We start from the raw sequence: 17226 nt of genomic DNA, 5'->3' as shown, positions 1-17226 counted from the left end.
CCTGGTTTTTTAATGAACTTCTTGTTGTCCTGGGGTGGCCCGCTGGTGGTGTGTCCTTAGATCGGACTTTTCTGATGTGAATATACCTGGGTTTTTAATGAACTTTTTGCTGTCCTGTGGTGGCCCTCTGACGGTGAGTCCTTAGATTGTATTTTTCTGATGTGAGTATACCTGGGTTTTTTTTCTTTTTTTTTTTTAATACCTGGGTTTTTTAAAATGAACGTTTGCCAAGTATATCTTTTCTCATCTTTTGACTTCTAGACTTTATGTGGCCTTGTATTTTGGGCCTGTCTCTTGGAAACTACATCTAACTGTATTTTTAAACATGTCACCTGGATGATCTCTGTCAGTCAGTAGCCAGGTTCCATCTGCTTGTATGTATTGTGATCATTAATTTACTTGGACCTGCGATGTTTGCTCCAATTTTTCCTGTTTTTCTTCCTTCTCCTTCCTCTTTAGTATTGAATAATTGCTTTCGTGGCACATTTTCCTCTCTAATAGTTTATAAACTATAAATTCTTTTTCTGTTTTTAGCAGTTATCCTTTAATTCTATCATGCTTGCATAACAAAATCTATAGTTATATTTAAATTAAGTTCTAAGGCCTTAGAATAGTAACTGCAGTCACATTTTTCCCAACTTCCTCGTTAGCATCCACCATTTCAGTCCTTCTTTTGCCCACAAAATAGAGTTTATTATTCTTTGGACTTTGCAGGGCTCTGGACAAGCCTCCCCTGAATGTGTCATTTTTGCGGGAGAATTATTTTTGAGCTAAAGGCAGCCAAGACCCTGTGGGTTCAAGAGAAACAACTGTTCTTGCCTTAACCACATAGAAGAGTTTAGACTGGGGATTTTTCCCAGGAAAGAGCTACTACCAGAGATGAGTGTTACCTGAGTGGCCCCGTCTCTTTGGAAGGGCAAGCGCCTAGTAACCAAGAATCTGCTCTGTTTCATGTCGTCTTATGAGCGTCCTCAGAGGCCCCATTGTTTAGCTTAGGGTGACACACACACCCCCCTCGTGCTCTTTCTGTCTGAGCCTCTCACGGATGTGCGGTTCCTACGTTTTTTCGTGTTACTGTTCTCATGTCAAGTTAATTCTTAGACCAGTCAGAAGAACCTAGGGATGCAGAGTGAAGTTTCTTCCTTCCCAACAACTTTATAGAGACTGTGTTTCGATTTACTGATTTCTCACGTTGCGGACTTTGCTTCAGTACCGTTTTCTATCTCCCTAAGGTATACACCTTCCTGCGGTAACATCACACATGCGCTTCTAAAAATGCCATGAGTTGGAAATAATAGGCCTTATTAAATTATTCAAGGTGTGGCAACTCTTTAACCAGAACACTAACAAAGCCAAGAGTACTCTGAATGCGAAATGATAGCAAAGTTGAATCTGCATTGGATCCCAGTATCAAGCCTTCAGCCCTGCTTCTGCCTCGAGACCCTTTGCTCCCAGTAGAGGCCAGCCTTGCCTTACACCAGTACAGCAGAGACTGGAGGGGAGTTTTGGGGACTGACGGGGGTACTCGCTTCTCTGTCCTCCTCTCCCCTCTGGGAGTTTGCCCCTTATTCCCAGATATTCCGTCATCGTCACCTCCAGTCTTCCGTTCCCCCTCCCAGTAGGGTGCTGCTTTCTACTTTTGCAAACGGAAAGCGGCCCCCAGGCACAGGTGTCTCCCAAAGACTGTAGCTTCTTGGGTTCTTTAAGCAGCTACATGTTTTTGCTCTGCTTTTATAATTGGCTGTAGTAGGATGTTGAGTCCTTTGTAATAAGCCTCTCTGTCATAGGCCATGGAAATGCTGGCCAATTTTATAGACTTCTATTGCTTGTTCATTTTTTAAAGACTCATTTTTAGCATTTCTTTGCACATTTATATTTAGGTCTTTAGTTCTTTTACAGTCCTCAGCTAAAGGCACTGATATCCGAAGTCCCTTGGGAATTATACATCTATGACTATGTCTGCTGTCTTTCACCTACGTCACTTCTTTTTGTGTTTGATGATGTGAGTTCATATATAATTGACCATAATGCACCCTTTCTGAGTCGGGCTTTAAGAGATAATGAAGCCCTATAGAAAAAGGATTGTTTGGCTGCTTTTTCAGTTCTCTCGAGGGTGGTACATAGCTCTAGCAGAGAAATTCTTTCTGCGTGGTGGACGCCTTGGGACATTAGGCTCATGTTCTCTTCAAATTGGCAACAGCTACCTCGGTCAGTGGGGATTCTGTGGGCAGATGGGGGATGTTCCTGCCAGAGATGACTTACCTGTGCTTTCCCAGAAGCCCAGGGCACTGCTGTCTGGACTCCCTTCAGCACCCTGGAGAGAGCGGTTTATTGTGGAGCCTCACTTTCCCTGCCTGACCCAGCTTTGGTTGGTCTTGTCCCCACAGGGTGATTCTTCAGTTCAGCCTCAGTTTCTTAATCTGAAAGCTGGAGGCGCTGACGCACGCCGGTGAGTGCCGTCCCCGGGCAGCCAGCTCATGGCTGTTCCCAGTGAACATCCTGTTCGTTTCTTCACGCCCCCTCCCACGACCCATATCCGGTCATCGGGCTGGATCGTCTTCTATTTCAATGAATTTTTTGTTACTGTCAGGTCTCTTTTTAAAATAAACTGTTTCCAACAATGAATCTCCTTAGTTGGTGTAGCTCTTGTTTTGATGCTGTCCTTGTTTTCCTGGTCTGTTTTGATTTATTGATGAGTTCTGTTGTTGTTATAGTAAATTTATTTCAGGAGAAGTATTTCCATCCAGGCTCTGACATCTTTGTTCCATTCTTTTACGCAGAAAAAAAAAATCTTCGTTAGGTGTATATTGGTTCCTTTTCCCCAGTTTACTTGTCCTTCAGTTTGCTTACTTGTTATTCTGGAAGAGTCTGAAAAGCTGTGATTTTAAATTTATAAATGTTTTCTTAATTTAAAAGTTATACATGCTCATCAGAGAGAAAAAAATATTTTAATGTTAACAGTATAGTGAAGAGAATTAAAATTGTCACTGGAAAGCCTTCAGAGACCACAGCAGTTCCTGTCATTTGGGTGGTGTTCCTCCCCCTGTATATGTTATTTTTCGTAGGTGAATCTATCTGGTATATACAAGTGTTAGCCTGCCTTTTTTTTTTTTAACCTTATCATAAGCTTTTGTCATTTAAGCTATTTGTATGGGCCCTCTAGTAGTCACAGGACGATGCTTCCTGTAGCTGTTGCACACTTGGTTGATCTCCTGTGGTTATGTTTCACAGTTTTTATTATTGTAAAAGAACTGATAACAAACACCTTTGTGAAGACAAATGTTTGTGTGCTTGATTTCCTTAGGAGATAATCTTGTGCAAATGAAATCAATAAACAGAATTGTTTTAGGGCTTTGCATAAGTATTGCCCAGTTGCTTTCTTAGAAGATGATGCTATATAACCATGCCTGCGGCCAGGAAGCGAATGGCGCTGGGTGGTGGCAGCTGGCAGTCCACAGAGCACTGTGGCTGCTGCCGCTCGAGCAGGCTGCACATTCCGCCCAGGGCTCTTTCCTCTGGCTCACCCATTCGTTCTCTGTGGGACTTCAGAGTGACCAGCAGTCGGGGGAGAAGACTGGAGGGAATCACCTTCATCTCTGCTTATATGCTTCTTCCAAGAAGTAAAAGGGAGGTGGGTGGTGGGCATTGGCTCTGAGTCAGTGCACTGTCTCCCTGATACCCCTGGGGTCTCAGGAATCATTACTTGAAAAATCGAAACATACCTCAGTACAGTTAGGAATGAAGCAGTGCTGTGAGGAACGCACTGTGCCTGAAGAGCACAGTCTGCTTAAAAGCACAGGGGTCACAGCCTTTTCACCCCTGGGGAGTTGACTCATGGCTGCCACGTGGGGGAGGGGTGCTGCGTGCAGAAGATGCCCTTTAGGGACGGGGGAGCCAGGAGTGAGGCGCCGCCGAGGGTGCGGACGAGGGGAGTGCTGCGTCCTCCCTGGGTCAGCGTCCTGTGCAGCCAAGCCCGACCAGCAGGCTCTGGAGAGTGGCTGCAAGCCAGACAGGCCCTCTCTTTGCTGCCTGCTGGCCCTGCCTGAGCCGCCTGCAGGGCAGCCCGGGATACCTTTTCTTGAGGCGTGAGCCATGAACTGGGATGGGAGAGCCTACTGGCCCTGGTCTCTGGGGCTGAAGGTGCCTTTGATATCGTTAGAGTATCTAGATTAACAGCCCCTAGGAAGGCAGAGGGCTTTCCAGGGGGCGCAGAGGTAAAGGGTCCGCCTGCTAATGCAGGAGACGTGAGAGATTCGAGTTTAATCCCTGGATTGGGAAGGTCCCCTAGAATAGGAAATGGCAACCCACTCCTGTATTCTTGCCTGGGAAATCCCATGGACAGAGGGGCCTGGCGGGTTTACAGTCTGTGGGGCTGCAAAGAGTCAGGCACGACTGAGCATTCACACGCACAGGGAGGCAAAGGTGTCCACAGCCAGGGACGCCCACCAGGCTTGGTGCTGCTCCCCAGAGACCCTGGTGGAGGGAGAGGTGAGGGAGGGTCTCTGGGTCTTTGCAGCAGACAGCCGGATCCTCAAAGCTGGCTCAGCCCGGCATCGCCCACTTCAGTGGTAATCTGGCTGTGATCAGATGAGGCCTCGTGTGAAGCTGTGTTCTTGGCCTCATGCCCTTCCCTGGTGGGTCCACGAGCCTGTGGGGCTGGAGCTTGGCGGATATTGCCCAGGGGTTACCTGCATGGTGTGAGTCTATGAGTTGCACCCCTAACTTGGTGGCCTTTGTGCTTGTAGGTGGTAACGTGGACCTGGAAAGCCAAGCAGAAGGAAAGAAGGAGGTGGAAGCTGATGACGTGATGAGGAGCGGCCCCCGACCCATCGTCCCGTACAGCTCCATGTTCTGCTTGAGCCCCACCAACCTGTAAGCCTTGCCACCAGCCCGTGTCCTGCTCTGTCTCCTAGTCCCTGGCCTGTGACCCATGTGCCTCTGACAGCAGGCGTGCTGGGTGTGGCCCAGCCTGTGATGTGTGTTAGCATCTTGATAGATCGTCACAGCTTCCCACAGAGCACATTCTGCTGCTGCCTCGCTTTGCAGATGAGGACACGGAGCCACAGGGAAGGCGTCCAGACATACAGCCCTTCCGTCTCTGTGGCAGAGCTGGGGTTTAAACCAGACAGGCATCCCAGGGCCTTGCTTCTAACCCCCACTGCAGCCGTAGGTCACCTCTGCACACACACACCCCCCACTGGGGCGCACGAGCATGCGTCGCAGCCACTCGTGTGTCTGTCCGGTGGCCTCCCGTCGGTTTGCGTCATGCAGTCCCCACATGTCACTCGCCCACACACTGCTCCAGCTGCTTCCGTAGCTCGACCGGTGTTCAGACAGTGTTCTAGGTGCTGGGAGCCGCAGAGATGCGCAGTGCCGGTGAGCGCCCGTCCTCTAAGCTGCGGGAAGGTGGAGAGGCAGGCAGCAGACAGGGCACTGAGTTGGGGACATGAGCCACTGTGTGCTGGGAGGGGCCAGGAGGAAGCACAGAGCAGGGACTGGAGGTGTGCACGGGGGCGCTGCAGTGGGGAAGTGGGATTGGAGCCCGAGGAAGGAGAGAGGAGCCCGCCAGGCAGGGGTGCAGGCAGGTCACATGCAGAACTCTCACCACGGGGGCGGAGCAGCTGCTCCCGAGGGATCGCCGCCTCATCCCTCTCCCATGTCCAGCCAGCCCCTCTGCCCTTGGTCAGCTAGCAGTCTGTCCACCAGCTCTTGCCGCCCGCCCTCCCCTCCTTCCTCTGCTCAGCACGCCAGTGTGGGGAGCTTGCTCTTTAGGGGTTGGGAGTGAGATGGAGGTAGAGACAGGTATGGCCCCTGCCTCCAGCACTGACTGGTGTGTCTGTCATGTGAGTACAGAGTGGGTAGCTAGGGCAGGGAGGTCTAGTGTCTGGGAGCCTTCCTGGAGGGAGGGAGAGATCTCGGCTGAAGGGTGAGAGTCGAGGTGAAGAGGAAGGAGACAGTGTTCTCAGCAGGTGGAGAGAGCTTGTGATGGTCTCAACGTTAAAGACCTAGGGCTCCGAACAGCTGAAGGCAGTTGTGTGGAAAAGCACAGAGGCACACAGGGCTGATGTGTGTTCTTTGGAGAAGTGGGATGACGTGAAAACCTAGAGAAGCTGGAGAGGCTGTGAGCCGTGGGGGTGAGTCTCGGTCAGACTGCACTGGAGCCCTTAGGTGGGGAGAATGGAGATGAGACAGAGAGACCGTTTGGAAGGTGGTCGTGGCGATTGGATGAGGGTGGTCAGAGTGAAGAGGTTTGGGAGTGAAGTGTTTGGAGAGGAATTTTAGAGGCAGAATCTGCAGGATTTGATGGCAAAATAGAGGTGGAAGGGGGCAGAGTTGTGAAGGATGACAGCTAGGGTTTCTGCTTGATGGCTGGAGGCCTGGCTGTGCCCTGAAGCCCAGGGAAGCTGGTGGGTGGCACGTGGCCAGCGGAAATTGAGGGTCGGAGGAGGGGTGGAAACTCAGCCACAAGATGGACTGATAGTGTTGCTTTGAAAGAAACGGGCTGGGACGGAAGAAAGCCTGCGATGGAGCGTTGTGGGGGTGGAAGGAAAGCGTCTCAGAAGAGCAGCTTGGGGGTGAGGGGCTGGAGCTGGGCAGCGGTGGTTAGGACGGAGAGCAGACAGGAAGGGACAGAGACGTGGTGTCCCTGGGAACACGGTGTTGGTGGGAGGAGAGGTGGCAGGGGCTGGCGGCAGAGGCTGGGCCTGCGGAGGCAGGAGGAGCTCTGAGAGCGCGTCTTTGCGGGGCGGCAGTGGCGTCTGTGAGCTGTGCTTGTCGCCCAGGCTCGGCGTCGCGTCCCCGAGAGCCCTTGCTGGCCTCCTGGTCACTGCTTCCTGCCGTGTCGTAGCGAGTGTCAGCATCTGAGCATCTCCCGTCTGCTTCTGTCGATGCTGTTCAGGGCGTCTTGGGCGCCACTGTATCCCAGTCCAGGATGGACCTGGACAGACCGGAGTAGTCATCAGTGGTGCTGACTAGCAAGTGGAGGCAGACAGGTGACTGAAGGGCAGGTGTGCACACGCATCCCTGTGAGCTCAGACGAGGGTGCCGCGCCCAGCACTGGGGTTCGAGAAGGGCTGCTCGGGGACCGTTGGTGCTCGGCTTCTACCCCACCCCCAGCAGAGCTGGAGGCCTGTCCAGGGCATGGTAGCCCCACAACACATAGACAGGCAGCCCTGGCTGGCCCCCAGTGGGACTTAGTGCAGCCAAAGGGCCAGGCCAACCTGGCCTGCGAGCCGTGGTGGCCGGCCCTGCCCGGGCTTCTGCAGCTCCCGCCTCCCGGTCAGACACCTGGCTACTCTCACCTGAGCAGAGGGGTGCCCGGCAGGGCTCCGCGCCTCCTGTGGGGCGGGGCCGGGCAGGCCCTCCGTAAGCCCTGCTGGCCCGTGCTCTGCCTTCCAGGCTTCGCCGCTTCTGCCACTACATCGTGGCCATGCAGTACTTTGAGATGGTCATCCTCGTGGTCATCGCCCTGAGTAGCATTGCCCTGGCCGCTGAAGACCCCGTGCAGACAGACTCGCCCAGGAACAACGTGAGTGCTGCTGTCGGGCTTGGAGGGGCTGGTGCTGTCAGGGCCCTGACTGCCCCGCAGAGTGGGGGGCGGAGTGTCTGGGGGTGTGTCCAGGATGCAGTGAAGACCGTCACTGCAGGGGCCCCTCCCATGGGCACGGGCCAGGCCTCCCCTCACTTCCCCATGGCCCTTGCCCATAGGCCCCAGGCCGATGGGTTATCTGTGCAGGCTCCTGGAAGAAGACATGGAGTTGCTGAACTGGGCCCGGCTCAAGTTTCCTGCCCTGCCCCTGAAAAAAGCCTCTCTTTGGTTCCAGGTGCTGAAGTACATGGACTACATCTTCACAGGCGTCTTCACCTTTGAGATGGTGATAAAGGTGAGACGTGTGGTTGCCTTGGTGACTGCAGGGCTTTGCTCATCCCCCCTCGTGACTGAGATGAAGGCATGTGGCGAGTGTGCCCTGGGTGTGCACACGTGTGTGGGTGATGAGCCCACCTGCAGAGGCTGTGTTTTGTGGAGACACAAGGTCACATTTGCTAAGGATTCCCCACAGTGTTATATCAGCCTCAGGAGAGCTCGTGAGCGCTGGGCCTGGTCTCCGCTACCTGCTGGCAGAGACCCTTCTCTCTGAGGCAGGCAGGCTTCCCCCTCCTGTGTGGCACGAGCCCGGGTCGTGCGGGGTTGTCTCAGCAGAGGGGGAGGCCGGGACCTCAGCTAGAGGAAGGAGAGTGGGGACAGGACGCTGGCCTCGAGGCTCAAAGATTGCAGCGGGTGGGCGGAGAGGACTCCCTGGTGCTTGACTGCAGATGAAGCACGGCCGTCCTGTGCGGCCCTGGTCCTTCTCTCGGTGTTGCCGAGGGCCTGTGCGGGTCCCCACAGGTGCAGCTCGAGGAGGGAGGGGGTCTTGCGTGGTGGCTCAGGGTCTTGCGTGGTGGCTTCTGTGCATGCTCACTCCACTTCTGTTGTGAATTCCTGGGGGAGGTGTTGCTGCATTTTACAAACAAGGACACTGAGGCCCAGAAACAGTAAGATGCCTCCAGAAGTCACTGCTGCAGAAGGGCAGCTCCTCAGCACCTCCTCCTTGCCCAGTGGGGCCGACCCTCCGAGGGTCTGCAGGCGGTGAGCTCCGGGCAGGCGTGGCTGCAGCCCAGTGAGGGGGAGACTCACTCAGGCACCAGAGGAGCTGGAGGCCTGGCAGGATCTCATCCAGTCTTGGCCATGCGGAGTCACTGGGGTCGAGGGCGTGGAGATCCAGATGCCTGCTGAGGCTTCAAGAGGCCATCAATTGAGCCATGTCAGTACCCTGACGGGACGGGACCTGAGCCGTGACCCCTCCCCTGACGGGACGGGACCTGAGCCGCGGCTCCTCACTGTGACAGGCGCGCCTGGGACTGTGACCCCTCCCCGGGTAGGGGATGGAACATGAGATGGCCTCCTTCCTCTCGCCGCAGGTCTCTGGGCTCTGGCTCTGCCTTTCTTTTCCGAAATATTCTGTCCCTTAAAGTGTGTTGTTCCCCTAAAGATGATCGACTTGGGACTGCTGCTGCACCCTGGCGCCTACTTCCGGGATCTGTGGAACATCCTGGACTTCATTGTGGTCAGTGGGGCCCTGGTGGCGTTTGCCTTCTCGTAAGTACCTGGGTCTGCTCTGCCTTGCTGGACTGCACCCCAGAGCCGGGATGAGCGTGGGGAGGCGGGGAGGGCCCCGCCCGCTTGGGGCCGCCTGTGGGGCTGGGAGGGCCTCAGGCTTGCCATCCCTGACACACCCTGTGGTTCTGAAGTTGGACAGGCAGGCTCTGCCTTAAGGTGTCTGCCTCTTGCGTCCTGCAGAAGACTCCTGGTGCCCTGAGGAGGCCGCACTAGCTGGTCAGCCAGTGCAAGTGGGCGTAGCTGGGCATCTCCCGTAGTGGGGGGCTCCTCTGTTTTCTGTAGCTCCTAGTGAGCGACACTCAGCCCTGTTGTGGCTGGGCCTAGATTAGCTCCCTCAGACCCTGCACGGTGGTGAGTGGGGGCTTGGGTGGAGCTGGGGGCAGATCCTGGGGAGGTGGTTGCTTACCTAGATGAAGACGTAAGTAAGCTCCTCGATGGACACTGAGGGCTGGGTCGTCTCTGAGCCCACGGGGAGACCGCCTCACTGACTCTCTTCTCTTTGTCTCCTGTTGCTGGACTCTCGGTAGGAGCTTCATGGGGTAATGCCTTCCCTCTGTCCCCTCACACTGCCCCACATCACAGCACGCTGCGACCCCATGTGGGCCTCTCCATCGCCATGCCTCCCCCTGCTCACTTCCGCCGCCATCTGGGCTGCATGCTGCCAGGAGCCATGTCCCCGGCCACATGTCCCCACCTCACCCCTGGGGGCTGGGTTGGGGGCTGGGGCTGGGCATGGCCCCCCCTTGGTGAGCAGGGCATCCTGACTGAGTGCTGGAGGCTGGGCACCTGGGTCTGGAGGGCAGTGCCCACTCTGGGTGGGAGCTGTGTGACCCCAGCTGCCAGGATGTTGGATGTCCTGAGACGCTTTCCCACTTGTCTCCTCTGGAAACAGGGCTTTCTTTGCTCTTTCCTTTCCACGCTTCCCTGAAATGCCCAGCATCTCTGACCCTCATTGTTATAGAACAAAATCCAGCTGAGTGACTCTGAAGGTCTGATTGGGTTTATTCAGTGATTTGTGGAACAGGCAGCATCCCATCTAGTAGTTAGGTAGGCTGTGCATGATGGGAGCTGTGTCGGACGGAAGGCCTCTGTAGACAGGGGGCCAGACAAGGTTTAACCAGAGGAAAGAAAGGAGTGCTTCAGGCAGCGTTACCTCGATGGTGCTCACCAGGCGATTCCAGAAATTTCATTCCTGGGAAAGGTTAAAGAAAGTGAAAGTGAAGTCGCTCAGTCGTGTCCAGCTCTTTGCGACCCCATGGACTGTAGCCTACCAGGCTTCTCTGTCCATGGGATTTTCCAGGCAAGAGTGCTGGAGTGGGGTGCCATTTCCTCCTCCAGGGAAAGGTGAGACTGCAGTTGAGTCCTGTCTGCTCTCCTGGGGCAGGTGGTTCCACTTCGGCCCTGTGTCTTTTTATGCTCCCTTCTTCTCCTTCACTTTCCTCCTCCTCCTTTCTCTCTCTCACCCTCCTCTTTTTTTTTTGTTTAAACAGTTCTCCCCTTCTGATCAAACTGTCAACCCAACTGAGAGATGTGATAAAAATTTTAGGTGTGTCAACTGTGCTGACTTAAAAAAAAAAGGACAATGTGAGAGTTGCAAGTTAAGTTTTATTTGGGGCAAAATGAGGACTATGTCGTGGGAGATAGCATTTCAGGTAGCTCTGAGAAACTGCTCCAAAGAAGTAGGGGAAAGGCCAGTAAATGTGTGATTTCGGCGAAGGGGAGCGCGTGCAATCAAGCGCATACGTTTTGCAGAAGGTTCTGCTGGTGGTGAGGAGCAGCCGTCGCCACGGAGGGTTTCAGTGCTTGTCTAGATATGAGGAGGTGCAAGAATTGGGCTCATAAAATCGACTCCTGGAAACATCTGCCTGAAGAGCTGTTCTGCCAGTTTTTCCTGGAGCGCCGAGGGCCTCCTTTGTGCTCTCTACCTGGAATTCCTTTCAGGCAGATGTTGAAAGTCAGCAGCTGCAGCAGCTCATGATTTAACCCTTGCAGAGGCAGATGACAAGTGCCAGTTTGTAGCTGACATCTGAAAAAAAGTTTACAACCTGTAAGTTGAGAGTTACCCTGTATTTGGCTGACAAAACTGAGGACTTATGCCTGGGACACAACATCTCAGATAACTCTGAGAGACTGTACCGAAGAGGCAAGGGGGGAGCCTGAGCCGCGATATGTAGGAGTTTCTGCAACAGAGACCTGGGAGTCAGAACATCGAGAGATTACTGCTGATCGAAGAAAGCCAGGCTTCTTAAGGAACTTAGTATTTCCTGTATGTGGGAAATAGAAGGGTCCGGGCTCACTGGGTGACGTGCACCTCAGCTATCTGGGGCCAGCGTCCTGCGCTTCTCCTCCTGGGTCTCCTCGGGGTGTCCCATTGAGGGGGGCTGGCTCACTGCTAGATGGGGAGCATCCTGACTCCATCCCAAATTCCGCAAGGGCTCACGGTCAGCTGTAATGTGATGGCTTAACGGGGTTCACTGATGCGGCAGGCAGCACTTTATATTCACAGGTGTTGGCGCCATGCTCAGCTCCCATTGTGTAGTTCTTGCAGCTTTGATTTTAGACATGGTCTCCACAGGGCGTGATGTATTTGCTTAACCCTTATGACATTCACACAGATCACAGTTTTAGGGTTATAATCTTCATGTTGGTCATTTTCTTTGCTGCTTTTCTGACATTCCAGTCAGAATGGAGACCACTTACTTAGTGGCTGTCAGCTACAAACATGTATTTAAAATTTTTGAGAGAATATGACAGACATTTTAGGGGCATTATAAACAGGATAATTCCTAATGTTTGAAGTGCATTTTGGAGTGATGGTCCCCAGGTCATGGTCCCCTAATCAAAGAAAGATCCCATGAAGAAGTCACAGATTTGAGCCAAGTAGCTGGCTCCATGATCTGATGTAACTGATTTCCAACCTCCCAGAAGTGTTAATCCAGGTACCGTAGGTGGTGCTGGCCAAAGCATAGACAGCTTATTGCTCCGCTAAAGATAACCGAAGGCTATTCTGTTATTAGGACCAACCTTGGCCGGAGTCTGAGGCTGTCTCCTGGGAAGCTGATGTCTTAGCAGGGGACTCTGCAGTGTCTTCAAGAGTTAAGGGAAGGTTCTGGTCATATCTTGTGCATATTTGCTCCTAACCAAGTGATGGGCTTATTCACAGGGTTTACTGTGTTTACCCACTTGAGGCAGGGGTCACTTAGGTTTTTTAATGTATTTGGAAAGAGAATCTCCTCTCGTGAAATAAGGAGTCTCCCTAAATGTCTTGCAAAGACAGGTACTGCTGTGGGGTTTCCTAGCGAGTGGAAATAAATCAGATCTACCCAGTTGGGATAGATTGGAATCAGCCCTTGGCAGAGCAACAGGAATGAGGCAGCCCCAGCCTTGGCACTGGGGATCTGGGATTGGTCCAGCACAAGCCTGCTGAAACCAGCAGGGCCTGGCCTGCTGGACACTGTCACAGGGGTCCTCTGAGGCCTGCTGCCCATCTCTGCTCCAGGAATTGAGGAACCAGTGTAGGGGATCAGACTAGAGAGGGGGATGCTGGGGCTTCTTCAGGTCTGAAATATTTATTCAGGGTTCAAGTCCCTGAGGTTCACTGCCATCAGGGTAGCGAGGAAGACCTGGTGCAGTTTCTTCCAAGGAGATTTTGGGGCAGTCTTTGTTCTGATTGATTTCTAATTAGAGGGGTGGAAGAAAACTTGAAACATGAGTTTGTTAAGTCAGAGCCAGATATTTGAGGAAATGAAGAATTCAGGATGCAGACAAGTTTGTAGGTATATAGCAAACCCTCAAAAACAAGTATTAGGACTAGAATCTAATATCTATGGAGGGGCAAACATTTTTTCTCTCTATAATACTCCCTTTTTAAAAAAAAACAAAGATAATCACAGTAAAAGTGATTTGTTTGCATTAAACTTGGCCTGATTATTTATATAAGTGCTGCAAGAGGAGTGACTGATCATGGAAGTTCTTTTTAAGACTGCTTTGTTGCTGCTAATTTTCATAAGGAGTTTCAGACTGAACTCTCAAAAGCTTTCAAAGCCAGGAAACCAAGCCAAGGACATGGCCATCAGATTTTACCTGCAGCCCCTTGTCAGTCAAAGCCTTGGTCAAATGGCCAGTGTTTCCAATTGTGTCCTGTAGAAGGAGAATAGGTTCTTATTGAACTTATGCAGATAAATATATTGTCATGGAAGTAAGAATACTCACTGAAATACTCTGAATTCTGAAGGAATCAGGGAGAAAAAGTAAATGTTTTATCTCTGTTCACAAAGGTATATCTTACCAAATTGTTGATAGCTTAGGGGACAAGATTTCTTCACATCTGGAAGAACATTAATGAACCAGCAATACTTTAGACACCTAACCCTAACAATCATAGTCACCCTACATACCACTTTCACAGTATTGTGGAAGTCTCCCCACCAGTGTCTCTGTGTAACTGGAGTCATGTTAAATGCCCTGTGGTGGATGAAAGGTCAGTGGGATTTGCTGTGGAGCCAGGAAGAACCAGGCAGCCACCTGCTAGTCTGCTTCAGTGCTCCTGAGGCCGGAGCAGACGCTGCCGTGTTGCAGGAGCAGACGCTGCCGTGTTGCAGGAGCAGATGCTGCCGTGTTGCCAGGGCAGATGGCTGGCAGTGGAGAGGGGGCCCCGCCCACGTTTGCCGCAGCCTTGATAGGTCCTGCTGCTGTTGCCTTTGCATGGCAGTCAGCCGGGCTCTTCCTGACATCAGGCGCAGTCCTGGTGGTGTGAACCCTTCCTCCCTCCACCAGCAGGGAAAGGCAGGCAGGCCAGCCCTTCCAGAAGACTCCATGGTGATGGGCATGGGTCTGCACTGCTCATAGACTTGCACGTGCTGCCTGGGCTGGGGCTGCCGTTCTGGAGCCCACCTACCTTTACTCCCACTGGGGCCTTGGCATGGTGTTTGGAGGAGTCTGGTGTGGGGTGGGTGGGAGTGCTGAATGATGGGATCTGGGGTGATGAGCTCTTCCTGCCCAGAAGCTCAGTTCTCCCTGGATACCAGGTGCCACTGGCCTGGCCCCAGGCCTTGTCCCCTCAGGCAGCCTGTTGGGGGAGATGCACTGGCCTGAGGCGTCTTCAGGACCAAGGCTACCCTGTCCCCAGTCCTCTGGGCACAGGTGTGCACCCTACCTGTCTACATGGGTGGCTTCTCCCTTCTAGAGGCTCCAAAGGGAAAGACATCAGCACCATCAAGTCCCTGAGGGTCCTGCGTGTGCTGAGGCCACTCAAGACCATCAAGCGGCTGCCCAAGCTCAAAGTGAGAGTCTGGAGTGGGGCCTGGAGGGGGTGGGGGCTGTGTGTGTGCATGTGTGCCTATGTGTGTACACGTTTGTAGGTGGACTTCGCGTGTGTGTACGTGTGTGTGTGTACACACGTATGTGCAGGAATGCATTGCGGGGTGCACATGTGTATCTTGCCTGGCCCCCTGCAGCGTCCCGTGTTGGGTGGGGATGAGCATAGCTGAGGGGAGGCCCCCACGAGGGAGGCCCTCTGTTGTGTGCATGGGATGGGTTCTCAGCTCTGTGACCATGTCCGAGGGGCTCCTTCTCTGCACGTCTTGTGAGGCTGTTCCTCCACTCAGGGGCACCCACACGACCGAGTGTTCCCTCAGCAGCTGTGGTGCAGGGGTCAGGGTCACAGGGGTCAGGGTCACAGAGCAGGGGTTGGGGAATATGGCTTTAGAATTGTGCTGCAGTCTAATTGTTGCTGAGCTTGTGCTTAAATTCACTTAGTCCTCCAAGACTGTACAGTAACATGTTAGGAGAACCTTTGACCTGCAGGCCGTGGAGACACTAAGTGATGTGAGGTTCTGGGGGGTGGTTTGCTTAGAGCCCATGTTGAAGGGGCAGCTCAAGGGTGCCTGAGGCACCAGGGCCAGGGCTGCCACGGCAGCTGCCCACGTGTGGAGTGTGCCCCGCAGGGCCTCGAGAGCCGGTTGCGGATCGGCCTCTGTGCACAGCCAGCAACAAGCAGACCAGGGCGGCAGGGAGCGGCTCACTGGAGAGCAGGGGGCCTGGGCTGTGGGGGCAGCTGGGAGTCCCCTCTGGTCCACGCACGCGCCCCGAGCCCTGCCCTGAGCTGGCCTCATGTCGCCGGTTGTCTGCCCCATCCCGAATGCACTGCCCTCAGCTTGGCCCTGTGCCTCCCCTCCATGCTGGCCCGAGGCCTGGCTGAGGGGCCTAACGCTGGCCTCAGCCCCAGGCTCTCCGTGGTGTCAGGCCCCTGCCCACACCGCCTCTTCCAGCACCTCCTGCCCGCCCGTCCGGTCCAGGAGGGCCCTCCTGGCCCCCGGTGCAGACCCTGCCGGGCCCCGGGCTGGCCCCGGCCCTCACAGCGCTGCCCCTCCCCAGGCTGTGTTCGACTGCGTGGTGAACTCCCTGAGGAACGTCCTCAACATCCTGATCGTCTACGTGCTCTTCATGTTCATATTTGCTGTCATCGCGGTGCAGCTCTTCAAGGGGAAGTTTTTCTACTGCACCGACGAGTCCAAGGAGCTGGAGCGGGACTGCAGGTGAGCCGGGCCCCTCCGCGGCCCCGGGGCCGTGCCTGGGCCCTCCCTGCCTGCACACCTCAGGGAGCTCAGTGCGGCCTCTGCTGGACGCTGTGTCAACCCTCGAGATCCAGGCTGGGCCCTAAGGTTGGGGGCCGCCCCAGGGCTGAAACCACTTCCTCATCTCTGGGGCCTCGCGCCCCAGCTGAGCAGACGAGAGGAGTGCCCTCAGGGAGGGGCGGGGGGAAGGCTGGTGCCTGGTGAGCACTGCCCTGGGCTTTGCGCGCAAAGGGAACCGGGTGCTCTGTGTGGCCCGCCGCGCCCGACTCCTGCCGCCGCGGCTGGCAAGGCCTCTGCCGCCGCGGCCCCGGTGGGCTCCCTCCCCTGACGTTGGATGGCGTCCCTTCTGTCGTCGGACCTCGCTGAGTGCGTCCGCCTGCCTGTTGGTGGGCACGTGGGTCGTCCCCACGCTTGGGCTGCTCTGGACGCTGCTGCTCTGAGACTGTGTGCGGCTGCCTCTGTGCGCAGGTGCTCTCGTCTCTCTCGAGGATGAGCCTGGAGGTGGGGTTGTTGGGCTGCGTGGTGATTCTCTTTGTCAGTTTCAGGAGCTGCCAAACTGTTTCCTACCAACAGTGTCTGAGAGTTCTGATTTCTTCACGGGCTTGCCAGCGCTGTTATTTTCCTTTTAAGAAGTGTAATTGTAGCCACTTTAGTGGGGATAAAGTGGTGTCTCATTGTGGTTTGGTTCGTGATGTGGAGCCTCTTTTCCTGTGCCTATTGATAATTTGATGTCTTCTTTGCAAAAATATCCATTCAGGTCTTTTATCCATTTTTAAAATTGAAATGTTCATCCATTTTATAACTGATTGTAATAGCTGTTAGTATAGTGCTGATAGAAAGCCCCTTATCAGACAGATGGTTTTCTGTCTTTAGTGCCATTTTGAGTGCTGATGATTTCCTTTGAAAAACAGAGCTTTCCATTTTGATGAAGTCCAATTTATCTATTTTTTCTGTGGCCCCCTATATTTCCTTCTAAGCATCTTATAGAGTTACTGCTTACATTTAGGGCTTTGGTCCATTTTGAGTTAGTTTGTACACATGGGGTGAGATGGGGGTCCGCATCCGTATTCTTGCCTGTAGATACCCAGTGGTTTCAGCACCGTCTGATGAAGAGACCAGTCTTTCTCCCCTGAACGGACGACCCTTTTCAAAGGTCCGTTGACTGGAGGAGACGCGGGGGTTTGCTTAGACCCTTTGTCTTTGACCTCTGTCTCCCTCTGCGTTCCCACCCCTAGGGGCCAGTATTTGGACTATGAGAAGGAGGAGGTGGAAGCTCAGCCGCGGCAGTGGAAGAAATACGACTTCCACTATGACAACGTGCTCTGGGCCCTGCTGACTCTGTTCACTGTGTCCACCGGCGAAGGATGGCCCATGTGAGTGCTGCCTGGCTCCTCACGGCTGCTCAGGCGAGAGAGAGAGGGGCAGCTGGGGTGGGGAGCTCAGACTCTGCACCTGTCACTAAGCCGATACGCCCTAGGCTCTGTGCTCACTGGT

At 53.9% G+C, this 17226-nt stretch overlaps 1 protein-coding gene across 1 annotated transcript in view; it reads left to right on the top strand.

Moving 5' to 3' along the window:
- Window positions 1–17226, top strand: part of CACNA1B (calcium voltage-gated channel subunit alpha1 B) — a 213547-nt gene that overhangs the window by 154728 nt on the left and 41593 nt on the right. Inside the window, exons 21-27 of the mRNA XM_069579582.1 lie at window positions 4746–4872; window positions 7399–7528; window positions 7824–7883; window positions 9030–9136; window positions 14343–14439; window positions 15533–15693; window positions 16968–17105. Coding sequence (XP_069435683.1) covers window positions 4746–4872; window positions 7399–7528; window positions 7824–7883; window positions 9030–9136; window positions 14343–14439; window positions 15533–15693; window positions 16968–17105 — 820 coding nt within the window. The remainder of the gene's footprint in view (window positions 1–4745; window positions 4873–7398; window positions 7529–7823; window positions 7884–9029; window positions 9137–14342; window positions 14440–15532; window positions 15694–16967; window positions 17106–17226) is intronic.

Source organism: Ovis canadensis, chromosome 3 (assembly GCF_042477335.2).
Source record: "Ovis canadensis isolate MfBH-ARS-UI-01 breed Bighorn chromosome 3, ARS-UI_OviCan_v2, whole genome shotgun sequence".
NCBI classification, from domain to species: Eukaryota; Metazoa; Chordata; class Mammalia; order Artiodactyla; family Bovidae; genus Ovis; species Ovis canadensis.
The sequence above is the reverse complement of the archived record's forward strand: the minus strand, read 5'-3'. Positions and strand labels throughout refer to the sequence as shown.